The sequence below is a fragment of the Chelmon rostratus genome, chromosome 21 (assembly GCF_017976325.1).
Source record: "Chelmon rostratus isolate fCheRos1 chromosome 21, fCheRos1.pri, whole genome shotgun sequence".
NCBI classification, from domain to species: Eukaryota; Metazoa; Chordata; class Actinopteri; order Chaetodontiformes; family Chaetodontidae; genus Chelmon; species Chelmon rostratus.
In genome coordinates, this window is record NC_055678.1 from 1,196,612 (window position 1) to 1,217,007 (window position 20,396).

Here is a 20,396-nt window from a genome sequence, read left to right on the forward strand (position 1 = left end):
CAACCAAGGAGGAGCACACCAGGCTGGAATCAATTAATCAGCTGATCTCAGTCTTCAGCTGATAACTAAGTGATCCCTTGATGTTGATTGGTTGGCCTGGTGTGCTCCTCCTGGGTTGGAATGAAAACCTGCAGCCACGCGGCCCTTTATGGAACCGGTTTGAGATGCCTGCTGTAGATTATTGGCCGTAGCACAGTCAGAACCTTAAAGGAAAGTTCCTGTACTTTTGGGTCGAAATAACTTTGCACTCGTCATCTCCATTGTAAAGATTCGGGAAATACAGCTCTGGCAAAACAACGTACGTATACTGAAGCAAACCCAACGGACGCCTTGTAGGTGGACCCCAATGCAGTTAGCAAAAATAGCCAATCTAGGATGCTACTTTCTGTGTTTACTTTGTTTGGACTCAGAGACTGCAAAGTTATTATGACCCAAAGGCAGAAGGGCAACAGAATAGGAATAAAATCCATTTTAAAAATGATTGGAATTGTCCTTCCTGGGCTTCCATGTTGCACCTCAAGAGCCAAGATCAATCTATAGGTTGCTTGTAGGCTTTCCAACCTCATACCTTAACCAACCTTAGCATTGTTGGAGTCTGAAGTCTGTTCTCAGGTGGGACATTGAGATCTTGTGGATGCCTTTAATGTTGCATTGAGGTCTTTCTAGCCCTCATCATCTGGGGTTGGGGGTAAACACACTGACTGGACACATACTGTCGAGCATACTTTGAAAAAAAGACTCACCTCCTGCTGAAACTGTGCAAAGGTCTTGCGGACTCCATCTTCTGAAAAGGCCAAGGCCTCTCTGTCAGGATAGCGCTCCACAGTCCTCTGCAGGGCCTCTCCAACTGTATAATGGAGCAAGGATGTGGAAGATGTGCCGTGGGCATAGCTGGTAGTGAGAGTTGGGATAATGGGCGGCGAGTCCACGTGAATGCAACTGCAGGGAAACAGTTAGAAGATGTTCTCAGACACTGGCAGCTTTACTGGGAGCACAAACCATATGAACACAGCTCTGAATACATGTGCACAGATGGCAGGAATATACTGTACAGTCCTTTTGAATTGTACACAAAGTTCTGTCCTATAAATAATACACAATCATGATGTTCCCTCTCACTGCTATGCTGATGACACAGTACTTTACTTTAGAATATCAGTGTTTCACTGCCCTGTCTGGTTGAAAATTTCACTGATTATACAAAAAAAATAACTGATTTGCAGAGAGTCCTGATGGACAGATAGTCTCACTTGTTGTTAGAGTAACCACTAACTGCTGCTAACTGTAGCTGCCTTTAGCCAGTTAGCCCAGTTAACCATGCAGCTAGCAGTCCTAAGTCCAGAGTATTCACTGGTGTCTACACCGCTGGCACAGTAGTGTTTAACCATCAGGTGGAGGTTTTCTGGCTCAGGACAGGAGGAAACAAGTGGGGAATGCTGGCAGGGAGCAGGGAGGTGTGGACTGTCAACTAAAATTGGAGCGCTAGCTGCACAGCTGACTGAGCTAGCTAGCTAAGTGTAGTTTTGGTAAAATGGAAGTTCTCACTTTATTAACATGTATGATTCCAGTGAATAATGTCCAGAGAGAAACATGCTGTCTTCACTTAGAGACTATTTGTCCAGAGGACTGATAGAGAGCTTGATCACACGGTGCAACGACATTCACCTGAAGATCAATATCAGCAGAACCAATCAGAAAGCACCTTAGGGTCCAAATCAATACGAAACGGGACTGAACTCAAACGACTGAAACAGACTGTTCTTCTGATGGACAAGTGATTTGAGTTGACAATGTTAAACTTGTTGTTCTTGTTCTGCTGCAGGTTCATCGATAGAAATACAAACAGTAAAATTCCTTGTAATATGTGTGCATATATTTGGCCAATGAAGCTCATTCAGACAGAACACAAAGTTTGGTCACAATCTGCCTTCTGTTCCTGAGTGATGCTGCTGAATCATGGACAGAAAACAGACATTATGAGGTCACAGTGAAGCTGACCTTTCACCTTCTGGATATGAAATGTCATCACTTCATCATGTTATCCTGTGAGACATTTGTGTGAAATTTTGTCATAATTAGTAGGTGAATTTTTGAGTTGTGGTGAAAAATTTGTTTTGTGAGTCACAGTGACCTTTGACCTTCCATCAACAAAATCAAATCTGTTCATCCTGGGGGGTTGGTGCCAGATGTAGTAATTTAATTTAATTTCACATTTCAAAAGGAGGTCTTTCCAACTGTGGGACATTTTATTTTATTATGAACAGCTCTCTGACTTTCTAAATTGCTTCAACCAATACTGAAAAAAGCGAATCTGGATCCTCTTTTACGCAGTGGTTACAGACCAATTTCCAAATTATTGTTTTTATCAAAGAAACTGGAGAAAATAATTTCAAAAAGCTGCTTTTAACTGCAGATAAAAGTTGTTCCTAAACGGTCAAAATCGGAGATCATAGCCACTGGTTCACCAAACTCTACCAGCCTGGTCCAGAACAAGTTCTTCGCCTGACTGAAGATGAAGCTGCTGGATAATATTTGATGCAGATCTTTGTTTTGATGCTGCTGCTTGATGTTCAGTCCTGCTTCTTTCAGCTCAAACAATCTAAAATCAAGTCTTTTTTTTATTTGTCTGATTTACAGAAGGTTAATTATGCTTTTATCGTTTCTCGCCCGACGCTCTCTGCTCCATGCGGTGCAGGTCGCTGCTGCTGGAATATTAACAGACATTAAAAATGAACACATGAATTTCTCCTCTGTTAGCCAGCTTACACCGGCGGCCTGTTTGATCCCGTATTGATTTTAGAATTTTATGAAATGCCTTTAAAGCAATGTGACCTCGCTCCTAATGATATGAAGAATTTATTGACTCCTGTGTGGCCGGGCCTTCTGAGATCAGTGGATATTCTGGTTGTTCCTGGATCCGGTTCTAAAGGTGACCTTTGCTGCTGAAATCAGCAAATCGGCTACATCTTCTGCATCGTTTAAATCCCTTCTTAAAACTTACAGGAAAGCATTTCTGAATATTACTGCTTATTGTGCTTATTCTTTCTACGTTACAATTTTCACTTTATTTTATTTTATTATTCGTGTTGTATGATCATTCTGTTTGTATTGTTTTTATCCAGTTTTTCCCTGTAAGACACTTTGAAACCTTGTCAGGAGAAGTCTTATATAACTAAAGTTCATGTTTGTTGTTAGAAACACCACACTGCTGTCTCCTCCTCTTCCTTCTGCGCTTCAAATCAGCAGTTTTCATTGTTCGAATGCTGAAGCAGAAGAGTTTGCACACAAAAACAGAAAGGCGGTGGCTCACGCGAGGCTGTGCATTAATGACATGTCAAGTCTTGCAGAATTAAACTTCACTTATTGTCCTGAGAGTTTCTTTAAAAGCAGGCGCGTGGAGTTTGTCACATGATCAGAAGGAAGCGAAAGTTCGGCTGCAGGGAGGGTGTGTTTTTGAGACTTTGGTTCTGATATCTGCACATTAATGGAAAAGTTCTACAAACACCTGAGCTTTGACTGTCAGTGAAAGTCATGTCGACTGCACGCCATCAGATTCTTGTGTGTCGCTAACTCACCGGCTTGCTGCAGGTAGTCCTGGATGACGTGTCCCTGGTCTCTGCAGAACTTTTCCAGCTCTGGAAAAAGCACAGTTGCTCCGGAGAGACTGGAGGCTCAGCGGAATCTTGGGGATCATTGTGTGCAGCTGCAGGTCACCGCACCCGTTTGCGCCAAAGCTGAGCGACTGTCTGCGTCAGTGGACCTCTTCAGATCTGCTGCCGAGCTGCAGGAAGGGGGCACACACAGTGAACAGGAAAGTCCCCTCGCGTGCAGGAGGGCTGCCCGAGTGTGTTAGCTGCAGATCCGCGTTCGGACCTTGATCCGTCACCAGCGCGAACAACTAGTAGTGGGACCACCAGCGCGGACCTGCAGGGGGCGCCATTCACCCAACATCCATATCATGACTGTAACCGTGTTTGAAACCTGTTTAAGATCCTGTCCAGGCGTGCTAACACATTTCTGTGTGATGGTTGTTAAAAACCAACACTGACAATAATAAAAGAACAAAAAATCTAATTAAAAATCACCAAATTTGGAGATACATGGTTTTCTGGGCAGGACGGGTATTAAAAAAGTAAATCTGAAAAGTAGTAACTAAAGCTGTCAGACAAATGTAATGGAGTAAATACAAACTCTGGCGATGCCAGATGAGATGCTGTGTAGCAGAAGTACAAAACAGCATAAAATGGAATTTGTACTTAAGTACACTACTTGAGTAAATGTACTCAGTTACAGTCCACAACTGTTTTGTTCCACGAATAAAGTTTACTTCACTAGTTGAAACTTATTAACTTATTAGAAATTAATTCATAAGTCTGCATATATGTTTTTCATTGCATATTTATTTTTCATTCCCACAGTTTAACTTGATGACAAGACCGAAGAGTTCGTTCTGTGTTTGTGTACTCGAGTACGACGAGAGAAACTCTCCTCCCTCTGTGGGTAAACCAGCCGTCCGCTGTCACACTCCAGATACAAACTCTCAGCCTGATCTCAGATCTGTTTGAGGATTAACACGTCTACCATCAACGGATACAAATTAAACACAAGAATACAAACAGTGGCGGAACAAATATTCTGATGTTTTACTTACAGAAAGTAAAAGTAGAAAAACCACAATGCAAGTCCTGCATTCAACCGTGTCTTAAAGTAAAAGTACAACATTTATGAAAATCAGCGGTGGAGGAAGAGTTCAGATCCTCTGAATAAAAAAAAGAGCCAAAAAAGAAATCATGTATGAAAACGATTAATTTAGAAAATACACACATTCTGAATTCATTAATATTCTGTGGGACCGATGGGAAGCTTTGTCGGACCGGACGTGAGCGGATGTGTCAACGCCAGCTGACGATCAGTTACGGTGGGTCCAGACTGACCTGCTGTATGCAGACAGACGTCCGGACTTAGCCCTGCTTTACGCCTTACAGGATGAAAAACAGGCAGGTTACCAGGTCAGGGTGAATATTTACACACTCCCATCACCCACATGCTCATTCGCAGACACTTATTACAACAAACATGTGCAAGCTACATTTACTGAGCTTTTCTCAGAGCTGAGAGAAGAGCTCCTCTTTCAAGCGATGGTAGCGTCCTCTTTTAGCCATGAGTTCTTGGTGCGTCCCCTCCTCCACAACTGCCCCCTTCTCTATGAAGATGATGTGATCTGCCTTCTCCACAGTCTTCAGTTGATGAGCCACCACGAGGACCGTCCGACCACAAGACAGAACCTCCTGCAGCACCTGAGGGACAGAAGCCGCCAACGGTTACTTCACGGCCACGCTCACCTGGAGTTCACCTGCGGTCTGCCTCTCGATTACTTTTCTTTAAAAGGAAAAAAACGGTATGCAGAAGAAATAAAAACTCCAGCGACACTTGAGTCTGATCTCTACACAGATTATCTCTCAGCTTCTTAGGAATGTGGTCAAACTGTGCTGATCACACACACACCTGCTTGAGATGTCACATGACCAAGTGGGCCACCTCCAGGTGTGGTTTACCAACACCAGTGAACACTGCACTGCAGGCCCTGAAGGCCTGTTTTCTCAATGAGCTTCTAACTACGAGGCAAAGAAGTCCTGCATGAAGACACAACAGCTTTATCTCATCGACCCACACCCACATGGTCCTGAAGAACAGGTGAGTTTTAGTCAAAGTCAAAGTCAAAGTCAGCTGTATTGTCAATTCTGCAGTATGTACCCTTTGTGACAGGACATATATTAAAAAAAAGAGATAAATAAAAACTGTACAATCTAAATAAAAACTGTACAAACTAAGTAAAAACTGCAATCTAAACAATGAAACATTGAGTTAATCTCTTAATAAATATTACAGAGCGACGTTCGTCCTGACAGCTTCCATCCTCACATGAAGAGTTTCACATTCTGGTTCCCTTTTACAGTCCCATTAGCTAAAACTACCAGAATATAAAATCAACTTTAAACATTTTGTGATTTTGTCTTTGACTCATAATTTAATATAACACGTTTCTGTTTCACTAGCTGACGCCCATCCATAGAACATGAGGGAAATGCATGTCCACTGCACCCCCGTGGAGGCCGTACAGCAGCTCCAGCACTTCAGTATTATCACAGAGTCAGATCAGGTGTCTCCGGTCTCTTCATGGAGAACATGTTGTGATCTAACAGCAGGAGAACCACAGGCATCAATAATAAAAATAATGATGGCTGAATTCCATTTAGCTGCTTCAGTTTCATGCTGGCTCACTCTCACAGTGGTGGAATGTAACTAAGTACATTTACTCAAGTACAGTACAGTTTTGAGGTGCTTGTACATCATACTTGTACTCCATTTATTTTACGGCTTTACTTACTATGCAGATTCAGATGTTAATATAGTCTAACTCATCAATTCTAATGTATTGTTATAGAATAAGATACCCAGCAGGATGCAAAGCATCTGAAATTAGCTCCTTTTTTAGCTACAACATTAGCGATGCTTAAAAATACAGACATATTTTTGTGAAATTAGGCTTTTTCCACAATGAGTACTTTTACTTTAAGTATATTTATGTGCTAATTTACACTGAAGTTGATTTTAAATACAATACTTTTATGTGTAAGATTAATTTTTTCTTGAGTATTTTTACACTGTGGTATTACTACTTTTAGCAGAAGTAAAAATATCTGAGTACTTCTTCCATCACTGCTCTGTTATGACCACGTGGGACACCTGAATGGAGCGGAGCCATTGTTCATGATTCAGTCGGGATAACTGTGAAAGTGATCTGCTGTTAGGGAGGTGTCATCAGTGGTAAAAACCTGCTACGACCATGTTTTTTACTCACAGCGTGCTGCAATTCAACGTCCAGTTTGCTGGTGGCCTCGTCCAGTACGATGACCTGCGGATCTCGAACCAGAGCTCTGATGATGGCGATGCACTGCCTCTGTCCATCTGAAAGTCTGCCACCGTATTCCCCGACATCTGCAAAGACAAACCACGGAGCACCATACAGATTATTAAAATCTTAACACACCAGTCGATCATCACTGAAGAATCCAGTGAAGTGGTGCCTGGAGCTCACCTCTACAATCTCAAGCTCGTTTGTCATCATGAAAGGAAATTTTCCACGAGTAGTTTGTTTCATCTTTACTTACTTTCATTAATTAAACAGTCCACATATTTTGTTGCATTATTATTTAAGGACAAAAAAGCTTTACTGGAGCACAACTGATGGCCGTCTCTAATAACCTATTTGTGTGGTATGAAATGCACACAGTGAGTCGCATGAAGACCCCCCCCCCCTTGTTTACCTGTGTCATATTCGTTCTCCAGTTTAGAGATGAACTCATCTGCGTTGGCCTTCTTTGCAGCTTCTTTCACTTTCTCAATAGTGCAGTCCTTCAGGCCGTATTCAATGTTGTATCTCAGCGACCCAGAAAACAGCACAGGATTCTGGGATACCAAGGCCACCTAAATAAATGAAGTTGAGACACACACTCGTATCAGTGCAGTGCTGGTTGACAGGATTGACGGAGTACATATCGCACAAACACGTTTGTGTGGTAAGAAAGTGGAAAAAACATCCACTTATTAGTCAACACATCATGATTATAATGCATCTGAACATCCTGTGGACACAAACTGATTTAAACACCAAAAAGAAGAGGAAGAGAGAGGAAGAGCTTCACTGTGTCCACCCATCAAGTGGTCCGACACTTAAGCAAAAGTTTCGTATGAACAAAGGCGGATACAACAAAGGCGATCCAACCACAGGCTCGAGGCTACATTAGCAAGACAGCTTTTCAAGTGAAGCATCTTTCCGCATCCTGTCGCTGTGGGACTGCTCCCCTTCATCCCCGAGCTCTGACTGGAATGACAGTTTGGAATTAAACATCTCGTGGCTTCTCGTGCTGCATTCAGGAGATGCCAGCTGAACGGGAGAGCAGGAAAGCATTCATGTACGCTAGCTTCGTACATAAAATAGGCTAAACTAGCAGTTTTTAGCCATGCTAGCGCCGTGGCTGTGGGGTTGCTAATGTTGGTCGTTATTAATATCTCGACTGTGTGACTGTCCCAACATTTTCTATAGACATTCCCAGAGGATGAATCCTAATGACTTTTCCTCTTGTGCCATCATTAGGCTGACATTTGTGGTTTTTAGTAAGGGTCTCATGTTATGAAATTTGTTTTACACACTGATGCCCCCCTCCTCTACTTCATCCAATACTTTGATTTATGACCAAATACCTGCAACACTTAAAATATGAATGTTTAGTGCTACTTGACACATGTTATAATGCTAACACACTAAACATACCTGCTAAATGTCAGGATGTTACTATTGTCACTTTGAGCATATTAGCAGGCTGAAATTAGCATTTAGCTCAAGGTGCCGCCGTCTTTTATTTTATATTTGTTGCAGCGATTGAACTGTACCTTTTGATGGAGGTATTTGTGTTTGTAATGGTGCAGTGGTTCTCCATCCAGCAGGATCTGCCCCTCCTGAGGCTCATACAGCCTCTTCAGGAGGCTGACACAGGAGGTCTTTCCACTGCCGGAGGGGCCCACCAGTGCTGTCATCTTTCCAGGCTTCAGCTCCATAGAAACGGACTGCACAGAAGATGTTAATGATACAACGGCTTGTCCAACTGTCCATTAATGATTCTGAACACAGCGTCTAAGTTTGACTTGTAGGCTGTCAAACATTTACCTTCAGCGCTGGTTTATTTTGAGGAGCTGAGGGATATGTGAAGGTGACGTCCTGGAAAACAACTCTTCCCTCCAGCTTCTCAGGAGCTAACTCTCCCTCCTTCTGACACGCCGGTCTTCTGTCGAGATAAGTGAAGACCTTGGAGATGACTCCGACTGTGGACATCGTCTCTCCATAGCAATACAAAATCTCCTGTGGCAAAAATAAATTATCTTTATCAATGACAGGTGTAATGTGAGTAACAACTTGAACACATAGAGAAGATTCTGCAGTATGAAGGATTTGTTCCGGGCTCACCCTTAAATTGTTCGACATGGGGTTCTGGTACAAGAAAAAGGACACGAGACTACCGATGCTGAGGCGACCAAACGAGATGAGACTGCGGGCCTGCACCAGCATCAGTATCTTTATCCCCAGACTCACCAGCTACATGCAAAGAGCACACAGAGAGGAATTACTCACTTCAACAGAAACCACACATGCTCCTGAAAAAAAATCAAACATGAAGCTTTTTTCTTATTATGTGAGCAGTACAAACATATGGAAGACCAAAGCTACCAGAAGAAGAAATGTTAAAAAATAAAACTGCTCATGGTTCGTCAAAATGATGACAGAAGCACGTCAAACCTTCGACTCAGCTTCAGCTTCAGCTTCATTTGATTTGAAATCTCATATGTGTAACACAGAAAGTCAAACTTCGGCCTTACTGTTATTAATTCTGACTTTAAAAGTAAAAATTGTAACTTATCATATGTAATTATGACTACGTATATCACGTTTAACCTTCTAAGTAAGAAATTTGACGTCAACAATCATTTTGACAATGAAAGTTGAAATTTTGAGTTGATCTAAAAACCCAAATATACCATATTTTCCGCACTATGAGGCGCACCTAAAAGCCTTTAATTTTCTCAAAAACCAACAGTGCGCCTTATAATCTGATGCGCCTTTTATATCGATCAATATTGGTTAATTATGGCTATTGTAGTCAGGGGGCGTGGCCGAAGTAACAGCTGACATGCCGTCAGCTGTCAACCTGAATAATAAAATGACTATTTCACTGAACTAATGTGATTTCTGCTCCTGAACCTCAGCACACAGCGTCTGCACATCAGCGCTGTGCGCCGTCACCTGCATCTTTACGCAGGATCAGCTGTCATCTGTGAGCGCGGTGTTTGTTTCAAACGAACAAACTAAAATAAAATAGATTTTAAATAAATGCCATTAATAATTTTCAGGAGCCGCATGCGGCTCCGGAACCGCGGGTTGCCGACCCCTGATCGAGTGGATGCATAACGCAACCCCAGACACCACAGGACGGTACTTTCTGTCTATGCACCTCATAATGCGGTGCGCCCTATATATGAAAAAAGCTTTAAAATAGGCCATTCATTGAGGGTGCGCCTTATAGAGCGGAAAATATGGTAAATTTGGACTTAAAAGACGACATTTCAACTTACTATCTCATAATAGTGTCTACTGACTTCTGCCATCTGCCTATTTTTTCAGTTTCTTTTCCTGGTGGAAATGGGCCTCCACATGGAAACGAGTGTCAACATGCTTCCTCGATGAGTCATGTGATCCACGGATGAACACCGCTGTCGGCTTACCCTGCGTATTAAGAGGAAGACCGCACTGAAGAGTCCCGAACGTCTCTTAACAGCGCACATCTGGCGCAGAGCCTCTCCGTACCTCCTCTGTTCATGTGTCTCTGCCCTGAAGCTGCGGACTGTGTGAATCCCACTGATGGTCTGGAAAGCCAGGTCTTTGTTCTGAGCGTGACACTCCTGGATCTGATCTTTCAGCTCCTGTTTGAGAGAGAATGCAGACCGAGTCACTAACAAGAAGCTGCACCTGAGCGGTCGTCTTCAATTTGAGATCCAGTGGAGCTGAAGTTATATTCAGAGCTGTAATTCAACGAGTCGGCTTCAGAGAAACACAATCCTTAACACCAGATTTCCTCTTTAAATTCTTCTCAGCAGTTAATGTCCCTTTATTATTTTGACTGAATTCAGTGATCTTCGTCTCTTCTTCCTCTTCTCCTCAGAGAGCTTGTAACTAAATCTAGCCTGCCTGCAGCCTTTTGCTATTGATTATATGTCTTATTCTGAGCTATTTTTTAAAGTTCTGGACTAAACGAGGATTATTACTTTTACTCCTGGACACAAGACGTCTCCTACTCCTTCAGGTGTGAAACTGCACTTTCATTCTGCACAGTGAAGCTCAAACATCCAAGCGAAGCATGTGGAGGAAGAGTTTAGTTTGACTTTGGTCTACAGGTTCTTCTTCTCTGTTTTCTGTTACAGTGACCTAGAAAAGAGGCCCCACTAAGCGAGGCCAGATGGAAACCAGATGTTCTGTGTAGGAAAAACAGAGGCCGGGGGCCCTTCTGTTGTGTGTGTGCATGTTTGTGAGTTAAGCAATATGAGACAGAGGATCACTGCATGTTTTCTGTCTAGAAGACTTTACAAAATGAACAACACTTTGAGACTGCTGCCTGTCATTGACTTTTCCAGACCTTCGTTTTGTAGCAAGTCTCCTTATTGTAGCTACAAAACACAGTTTTGGCTGGAAGGGAACAAGATTTATTTTATGCCGAGTATTTAAATGCAACATGCAATAACTTGAGCTGTGTTAAATAAAGCAGCAAAACCTAGAGGCGACTTGAGAGCACTGAATGATTACTGTCACTGACAAAGACACTAACTTTGAGCACTTGAGCGCCCCTCACTGGTGACTGCAGGTACTGCTGTCAGCTGAGCCGTGAGTAGTTCTATAATACTTCCAATGCAAAAGCTTCCTGAGAGGCCACAAAGGAAACCATCATGTGATAACTCCTCAGAATTTTTAATACTGATGGCATTAAGTGAATGAACTCTACTGTCAGCAGTCAAATCTCTGTCACATGTGCAAAACAACAACATGCAGCTGATGTGTTGGTTTCTGTTATTACAGGATTTAAAATCTTTCTTTTCAATTAAATCTGACATTAGAGAGGGAAAGACCTGTGACGGCCGTCGTGTTATCATGTTCACTGTGAATCTCTCTCTTTCTATGAACCCGTTTTAGTGGTTTTGTGTCTCAAAGGCTCATGTGGGCTACTGTGATTGGTTGTTTTGAATAATTGTACAGATAGTTCCAGAATGCGATTGGTTCCAGGCCGGCATCCACCTTCCTCCACCTGCTGCAGGCTTTCCTCTCTCTCTGCTGACTGATACCATTTACAAACAATCAATGACAATGAATCCTTGTCTGCTGGTTATTCATAGTAACACTATGTAAACCAAACTACTGTTGGCTATTCAGGAGACTCCAGGGACAATCTCATCACACCTACCATGGACCAGGTGATGTATCTATTCTGGAAGATGGCCAAGAGTGGCATCTCAATGCAGGTGAGCACAGTGAGCTCCCAGGACAGGTGTAACATCACCGTGAGCATGAGGCAGGTTTTGACTGTGCTGCGGACCGCTGCGTTGGCGTTCAGCGCTACCGTGCGGCCCATCCTGTCCACATCAGAGTGCAAGCGGGAGGAAAGGCGCCCTGCGTGGTGAAACAGAAATGTTAACTGGCAGCTAAATCTCTGCAGGGTTTCAATGTTTCTTAGAGATTATGAAGAGGTACAAATAGTTTGTCTAATTGGTCCCACTTTGTAGAAATGTTCCCATCATGAATGTTTAATTAATGACTTTATGAATAGTTATTAGATCACAGAATAAAGCTTTATACCATTGGTACTACAACAGTGGAAAAATCCCTCTAACTGTTCGTTGTGACTCTTTCAGTTAATGAACACAACTTTCACAACACTAAAATCACATGTACAATATTTCAGCGAGCTCCAGGCAGTGTAGCAAACAACACCGCCAGATCCATAAAGAAATGTTTTTCTGTGACCTCGACCCAAACCAACACCTCTGTGATGAACTGTGGTCAGTGCCGGACCACGTCACGTGTTTACCGTGTTCCTCTCACCGGGGTTGTTCTCCTCAAAGAAGTGCACTTCCTGCTGCAGGAGGGTGTGAAACAGCAGATGCTTCAGCCTCTTGTTCAGTCTGGCCAGGGTGCACATAAATATTCCTCCTCTTAAGCCAGAGAACACAGCGCTGTTAAGATGGAGACATTAAAAATCAAAAAGAATAGATTTCACATCACTGAAACAAATCAAAAAGTTAGACAGCACTCTCCACCACCACCAAAACACCGAATGACGGAGTATCTTTAAGAAGAATGATGCTCTTATCAGGAAAACACAAAAAGAAAGTTCAGTCTGACTTCATTACCTTCCAAGAGAGACAAGCGCCAGCTGTCCAACTGCATAACAGAAGCTGATTTGAGCCCCCTGACCTCTGAGCATATCAATCACCTTCCCCTGATACAATGGGATCAATGAATCACCTGTTAGGGAGGATGAATGACAAGGATGTTATGGAAACAGGAAATGATGTAAACAACATGTCTGTGATGTGAGCATTCAGATGTAATGAAGCAGTCTCCAAACTTTCTGACAGATATCACATGTTCATGCTGGTCACAAAAATATCGTCGCTGTTTTTACTTCAACTGACAGGCATTAAAGTTTAAGGGTTTTAGCAAGTTTTCACCCAGCAGGATAAATCTACTGGCATTCCCTACATGTCTCTTATTCTCAACAAATCCCATCAAAAGATAAAACCAACAATGAACCGATCAACAAACCAGTACTGAGCGTGAATCACAGCCTGATAGATCTTCTTCCTCTGAGCCACACAGCTCCATAAACACACCAACGAGCCGCACTGTTGCACCGCCGGACACGTTCCTTCATTATCATGAACATGAACTGTAGTTTATTCTGACTCAATCGCGCGCGCGCGCACACACACACACACACACACACACACACCGTCCTGCTGCCACAAACACTCACTACAGCACCAAAAGTGGATGAATCCGCCGCTGGAAATAGTCCCTGACAAACACACTATTTACTCCAGTTAGAGTAATGTTTGGTCAAAACTACTGTGCCCAGCTGTTTTAGGAAATTACTGAGCCTTTTATTAAACTGCTAATATTTGTGACTAATGAGTTTGGGCCTGAGTGCAACAGAAGTTTAAAGTACTAACGTGGACTAACACGCTGTTGGTTTCAGCCTTTTCATGGGATTTGTTGAAGAAATGTACAGAATAAAATCTTATCCTTTAACGGTTTCTGCATCGTTCTGAAAGTGCATTTATGAAGTAGATAGTGGTTAAAGCTAATCGGGCATACGTGGATATGCAGATGTACACATATACTGTGGAATGTCAATATTTGCAAACTTACAGAAGACGCCTAAGATGAGGAAACTGAAAGCTGCAATCAGGTAAAGGGTGTCTGGTTTGAAGTATTTCAGCACCCTCATGAGCAAGCTCCTGGCATCCAGTTTATTGTTGTCCTTTCTCATCTTTCCATCACCGCAGAGGCCCTTTTCCCAAACCACACAGGCCAGCGATGAGGATATCGGGCCCAGGAGCAGCACGCTGAGGTCAGTGGATGGTCCCGTGTAAGGCTCTGAAGGAGGCGCCATCAGGAACCGTCCACTTTCAAACACAGGAGAAAGAAGGCAGAGCAGCGCCACCAGCCTGCAGAGCACAGCCTGAGACCTTCCACCAGTCAGCACAGAGGTGAAAACACGGAGAACGGCCCACTTTACTGCCCCGAAGGCCCACACGCCTGCCAGTCCACCGCAGCCGGAGCACTTCAGCAGCACGAGTCCGGCCCACAGCGCCGAGCACAGCACCGCATCGAACACGAGAATGAATAATCCACATGACGCCACCTCACTCATGTTCCTCTGATGGAAGGGCCGACTGCAAGGAGCCGAGTCTGATCCTAGAACAACAAATATTCTGTTACTCAGGCTGCGGACGGTGAACGCAGTGGTGGAAAGTAACAAGTGTATTTACTCAAGTACCATACTTAAGTACAAGTCTGAGGTCCTTGTACTTTACTTATTAAGTAAAGTATTTCCATTATGGATGTTGAAATGTTCATGTCTGTCCACTGGGCGCTTATATGTGCACAACTAACTGGAAACAATACAAGTACAGTAAAAGCCCTGCATTCATACTAGTTCTGAAGTAGTACAGGAGTATTAGGAGCAAAATGCATCTCAGTATAAAAAGTAAAAGTACTTGCTAGACACCACGGAGCTAATTTCAGGTACTTTACACACTGCTGGGTACATTAATCACCTGTAACCTAAGTTATCAAATACATGTAGGAGAGTAAAACCTCCAAAATGTGGTGGAGCAGAAGTAACATAAAATGGATATTAAGTACAAGTACCTCAAAAGAGTAAATGTACTCAGTTCAGGTATTTTCCAACACAGGAAGTAGATAAACAAATTAGAAACACTTACGTACAAGTAGCTCAAAATTACTACAAAAATAACACATTACTTCCAAGAGTTTTCTGTACAGCAGTAACATTACAACCTGTTATGGCCATTCTAACGAACTTTATAACTTCACGAGCTTTTGATAGCTTTGGCTAGCCTGTTGTAGCTAGCTAGTGTTAGCTAACAACAACACCTGGAGGTAACACTTTTAAGTCGCTTCTGTCGTTGCAGCTGTTCAACACTTGTCGACAGGAACCTGCAGCTCAGCAAAGAGTCTATGAAGTTATTGAGGCTGCCGTGATGACTTACTGTGTGTTTCCCCTCACGGTCGCCGGTTAGCTAAGATGCTAAAACTCAGCGTGGGTTAGCTGCTATGTTTTTAGTTTCACTTTCAGTTAGCTGACACGCGGTTGACCTACACTGACTCCAGACACCTGACACGAGGAGATGAGGCTCAGCATTCAAGACCATTCAACAACACTGGCCTCATTTCGGTTATTTTGCTTTTTCCGTTGTTGAACACAAACTTCACAAACTCACAGCAGCCCGTCATTGCCTATTATGGCCACAAGATGGCGACATCTGTCGATATGAAGATCCTCCAAACAGCAGCGGTAGAAGAAGAACTCCCACTTCACTGCAGGAAGTAATAACAGTGTAGAAATACTCCACTACAAGTCAAATTAATGGAAAATTAAATTGTACAAATGATGTCAGCATCATAACAAGTTGGGAAAACACTGTGTAGAAATGATCAAAGTCATACATTCAAAATGTTAAGTACAAGTACAAAAGTATCAGCGTCAAAATATACTTTTACTTTTACTTTTTCTTTTCTTTCTTTCTTTTTTTTTTTTTTACAGTTTTGAGGTACTTGTACTCCACCACAATTTAAGCATGAAATATTGTACTTTTTACTCCACTACATTTATTTGTCAGCTTTAGTAACTTTGTGGATTCAGATTATGAATTCAATATATCAACCAACTAATAAAAGATAATTTATAATTATGGATAACATCAGTGTATAAAGTAGATGAAATTAGATCCACATTAACCAGCCACAACACTTCAATAGGCCATTATGCACAATGTCTGCTTTTACTTCTGGCATTTTAAGTATACTTTAATGCTAATATTTTTGTACATGTACTTAACTAGCATTTTAAATGCACAACTTTTACCTGCAAGACTACACTGTGCGATTTCTACTTTTACTTGAGGAAAAGATCTGAGTTCTTACTCCACCACTGTGAGAACTGATGCATTGATGCAGATGGTAAAGGTGGAGCTACGTTTAATCACTTTACATACAAGGTTGTGCATTTTCGCCCAGGATCAATAAAGTTTTATTTTAGCCTGTAACTTAAGTTATAAGATAAATGAAGTGGAGTAAAAATTACGGTATTTGTCTGTAAATTGTAGAGAAGTGAAAAAAGGTGAAGTAGCATAAAATTAAAATACTCAAATAAAGTACAAGTACGTCCACACTTAAATAAGATTTAAATAAGAATTGATTCAAACTGTTTTAAGGTCCTTATCATTTAGTTTATGATCTGCTTTGGTGGCACATAATTCTTAAAAATGTGCAATTACATTTAATTTCCATCCTTCTACAGTTGGTGATTTCATTTCTATGACAAATTTTCATATAAATTGGAAACATGCTCTATATCAGTAAACCTTGTACAGTTTGAAGAGGATCATTTTTTTACTAGTATGAGAGGACAAATCTCACTTCTGTTGATGTTTAATGCTCTGTTAGACCCCAGCATGTATACGCAAAATAAATGTCTGGAATCATATTAATAAAAAATCACAACATAGACAAGTTTGATATTCAAACATTTATTTTCCCCTGATCATAATGTATAAATAAAGAATCTCTAATAAAGGTATAATTTGGCCCAAAGCAAGACAAGCCTCAAAAAATTACGAAGAAATCCTCCCATGCTGAGAGGACTGTGGTTACACTTTTGATTACTGCGACGCAGCTCATACCTGAAATGTCTGTTTCATTTTCAGTAATCTGACATTAGATAGCTTTGTTCAAACCTGTACTGGCGGTGTGATCGTCTCACTGGTCGTTTATCAAAGGTGAACCTCAGTGCCTTCGAAATGTTTCTCTCATCACATGTTTCAGCTGACATTCAGTATGAAATCATCAGCTTTGATCCCCCTGAAAGGTTGTGACGTTAACCTGTGGCCGAGAGCAGAAATACACCTGTTCTAGAAAAGGCACTGTTCCATGAAGGAATGAGAAGTGAGTGAAATACAAAAACATGATGAATGTCTGCTGATACAGTGAACGACAAACAACCTTTATACCATATATATATATATATATGTATATATATCTTCCGTCAGTGATGTAAAGCCACAGATAACCATCAACATGGCTGTAATATGCTCAGCATGCTGTGTCTAAAGCTGTCACAACACACACAAATTAATTTTCCTGCTTTAAAGATGATGAAGGTGAAAGAAAACTCTGATTTTCTGCATCCCGCGCTGACTGATCAAAGGTCCACTCTAATGAGTCTTTAGCTATTAGCCGTAATTAAGATACGTCCAGTGATTTTCTGTTTTTCTTAATGTCAAAAATCTCATGAAAAGACCAAAACCAACAGTGAATGTATCTACTAACAGGTGTCGTGTGCATCAATCCTCTGTGACGTGAAGCTCGACTGCTGTTAAAACTGCTAAAAACACGTCAGTGAGCCTCACTGCTGCTTCATCACCGTCAACACACACACGTTTATTCTGAAATACTGACACAGTTTGTTAATACTCACTGGAGCACCAAACGTAGATTAATTCACAGAAGGAAATAGTCCCTAACAGACACAAAAACTGTGATTTATTTTTAAAGATTTACATCTTCAGGAGGAACCAGCGAGTTGAGTCAGCGAGCAGCAGTCAGACAGACAGTGAAGGGAGCATGAAAGAGGTGCGATGCAGAATCTTAATCCAGCAGCTGCACGCCGTGTAGATGCCTCATGTGTTGGCCCTGTTGGTTATTATCATTAACTAATATGAAAAAAAAGCTGTGAAACAAATAAAAATGATGCATTTTTGGAGAATTTCAAACTGACCTGACATGAAAGTAAATTCATTTCAGTTTTAGCTTCATCAGGTTCAGTTATAGTCATTTTGCAGCACAATGAAATGAAAGCTGTGGCCTCGTAATCCTGCTCTCACATAGTTAAATAACACATATGCATATTTCAATTAGTAGCACTTTTTGTAAATAAAACAAAAACAAACTGAAATGACTGTGAAGCTAAAATAAAATAAATAAAAACTAAAACAAACCTTCCTGAAAAAACTCAACTAAACTGAAATCTCAACGTCTTAAATGAAATAAAAACGAGCTGAAGAGCAGCAAGTTAAACATTTGGCTTCAGCCCAGTTTAACCTCTGTTTACCAGTCTGTTGTTTACCAGTCTGTCGTTTACCAGTCTGTCGTTCACCAGTCTGTTGTTTACCAGTCTGTTGTTTACCAGTCTGTCGTTCACCAGTCTGTTGTTTGTCAGTCTGTTGTTTGTCAGTCTGTCGTTTGTCAGTCTGTCGTTTACCAGTCTGATGTTTACCAGTCTGTTGTTTACCAGTCTGTCGTTCACCAGTCTGTCGTTTACCAGTCTGTTGTTTGTCAGTCTGTTGTTTGTCAGTCTGTCGTTTACCAGTCTGTCGTTTACCAGTCTGCTGTTTACCAGTCTGTTGTTTACCAGTCTGTTGTTTACCAGTCGGTTGTTTACCATTCTGTTGTTTGTCAGTCTGTTGTTTACCAGTCTGTTGTTTACCAGTCTGCTGTTTACCAGTCTGTTGTTTACCAGTCTGTTGTTTACCAGTCTGTTGTTTGTCAGTCTGTCGTTTACCAGTCTGTTGTTTACCAGTCTGTTGTTTACCAGTCTGCTGTTTGTCAGTCTGTCGTTTACCAGTCTGCTGTTTACCAGTCTGTCGTTTACCAGTCTGTTGTTTACCAGTCTGTTGTTTACCAGTCTGTTGTTTGTCAGTCTGTCGTTTGTCAGTCTGTCGTTCACCAGTCTGTCGTTTACCAGTCTGTCGTTTACCAGTCTGTTGTTTACCAGTCTGTTGTTTGTCAGTCTGTTGTTTACCAGTCTGTTGTTTGTCAGTCTGTTGTTTGTCAGTCTGATGTTTACCAGTCTGATGTTTACCAGTCTGTTGTTCACCAGTCTGTTGTTTGTCAGTCTGATGTTTACCAGTCTGTCGTTTACCAGTCTGTTGTTTGTCAGTCTGTTGTTTGTCAGTCTGTTGTTCGTCAGTCTGTCGTTTACCAGTCTGCTGTTTACCAGTCTGTTGTTTGTCAGTCTGTTGTTTACCAGTCTGATGTTTACTTGTCTGTTGTTTGTCAGTCTGATGTTTACCAGTCTGTTGTTTGTCAGTCTGATGTTTACCAGTCTGTTGTTTACCAGTCTGTTGTTTACCAGTCTGTTGTTTGTCAGTCTGTCGTTTACCAGTCTGCTGTTTACCAGTCTGTCGTTTACCAGTCTGTTGTTTACCAGTCTGTTGTTTACCAGTCTGTTGTTTGTCAGTCTGTCGTTTGTCAGTCTGTCGTTCACCAGTCTGTCGTTTACCAGTCTGTCGTTTACCAGTCTGTTGTTTACCAGTCTGTTGTTTGTCAGTCTGTTGTTTACCAGTCTGCTGTTTGTCAGTCTGTTGTTTGTCAGTCTGTTGTTTACCAGTCTGTTGTTTACCAGTCTGTTGTTTGTCAGTCTGATGTTTACCAGTCTGATGTTTACCAGTCTGTTGTTCACCAGTCTGTTGTTTGTCAGTCTGATGTTTACCAGTCTGTCGTTTACCAGTCTGTTGTTTGTCAGTCTGTTGTTTGTCAGTCTGTTGTTCGTCAGTCTGTCGTTTACCAGTCTGCTGTTTACCAGTCTGTTGTTTGTCAGTCTGTTGTTTACCAGTCTGATGTTTACTTGTCTGTTGTTTGTCAGTCTGATGTTTACCAGTCTGTTGTTTGTCAGTCTGATGTTTACCAGTCTGTTGTTTGTCAGTCTGTCGTTTACCAGTCTGTCGTTTACCAGTCTGTTGTTTACCAGTCTGTTGTTTGTCAGTCTGTTGTTTACCAGTCTGCTGTTTGTCAGTCTGTTGTTTGTCAGTCTGTTGTTTACCAGTCTGTTGTTTACCAGTCTGTTGTTTGTCAGTCTGATGTTTACCAGTCTGATGTTTACCAGTCTGTTGTTCACCAGTCTGTTGTTTGTCAGTCTGATGTTTACCAGTCTGTCGTTTACCAGTCTGTTGTTTGTCAGTCTGTTGTTCGTCAGTCTGTCGTTTACCAG

At 41.8% G+C, this 20,396-nt stretch overlaps 2 protein-coding genes across 3 annotated transcripts in view; both read right to left on the reverse strand.

The window, feature by feature from the left end:
- acsf2 (acyl-CoA synthetase family member 2) overlaps positions 1–5,359 on the reverse strand; it is a 25,520-nt gene extending 20,161 nt beyond the window's left edge. The window contains exons 1-3 of one of the 2 annotated variants that reach the window (XM_041962446.1): positions 5,343–5,359; positions 3,576–3,781; positions 744–939 (exon numbers count right to left, since the gene is read on the reverse strand). In XM_041962446.1, the coding sequence (XP_041818380.1) occupies positions 744–939; positions 3,576–3,694 (315 nt within the window). In that variant the 5' untranslated portion in view covers positions 3,695–3,781; positions 5,343–5,359. Of the gene's footprint in view, positions 1–743; positions 940–3,575; positions 3,782–4,824; positions 4,960–5,342 lie in introns of those variants that run through there. The other variant, XM_041962445.1, reaches the window with a different exon arrangement.
- Positions 5,103–15,609, reverse strand: tap2t (transporter associated with antigen processing, subunit type t, teleost specific). Its single transcript, XM_041962444.1, has 12 exons — positions 15,400–15,609; positions 14,033–14,581; positions 13,012–13,126; positions 12,704–12,834; positions 12,066–12,271; positions 10,339–10,536; positions 9,026–9,154; positions 8,729–8,920; positions 8,455–8,628; positions 7,329–7,488; positions 6,863–6,999; positions 5,103–5,297 (listed from the first exon to the last, which is right to left on the reverse strand). Exons 2-12 carry the CDS (start codon positions 14,535–14,537, stop codon positions 5,106–5,108), a joined length of 2,139 nt encoding a protein of 712 aa, XP_041818378.1. The 5' UTR covers positions 14,538–14,581; positions 15,400–15,609; the 3' UTR covers positions 5,103–5,105.
- Positions 15,610–20,396: the final 4,787 nt, after the last annotated feature.

Bases quoted from the DNA above. Each gene is read 5' to 3' on its own strand.
- tap2t (XM_041962444.1), bottom strand. From the start codon at position 14,537: ATGAGTGAGGTGGCGTCATGTGGATTATTCATTCTCGTGTTCGATGCG. The intron at 10,537-12,065 runs GTAGGTGTGATG...TCTCTCAAACAG, and splicing joins GATACATCACCTGGTCCATG to GAGCTGAAAGATCAGATCCA. The intron at 8,629-8,728 runs GTAAATGTTTGA...TCTTCTGTGCAG, and splicing joins AAAATAAACCAGCGCTGAAG to TCCGTTTCTATGGAGCTGAA.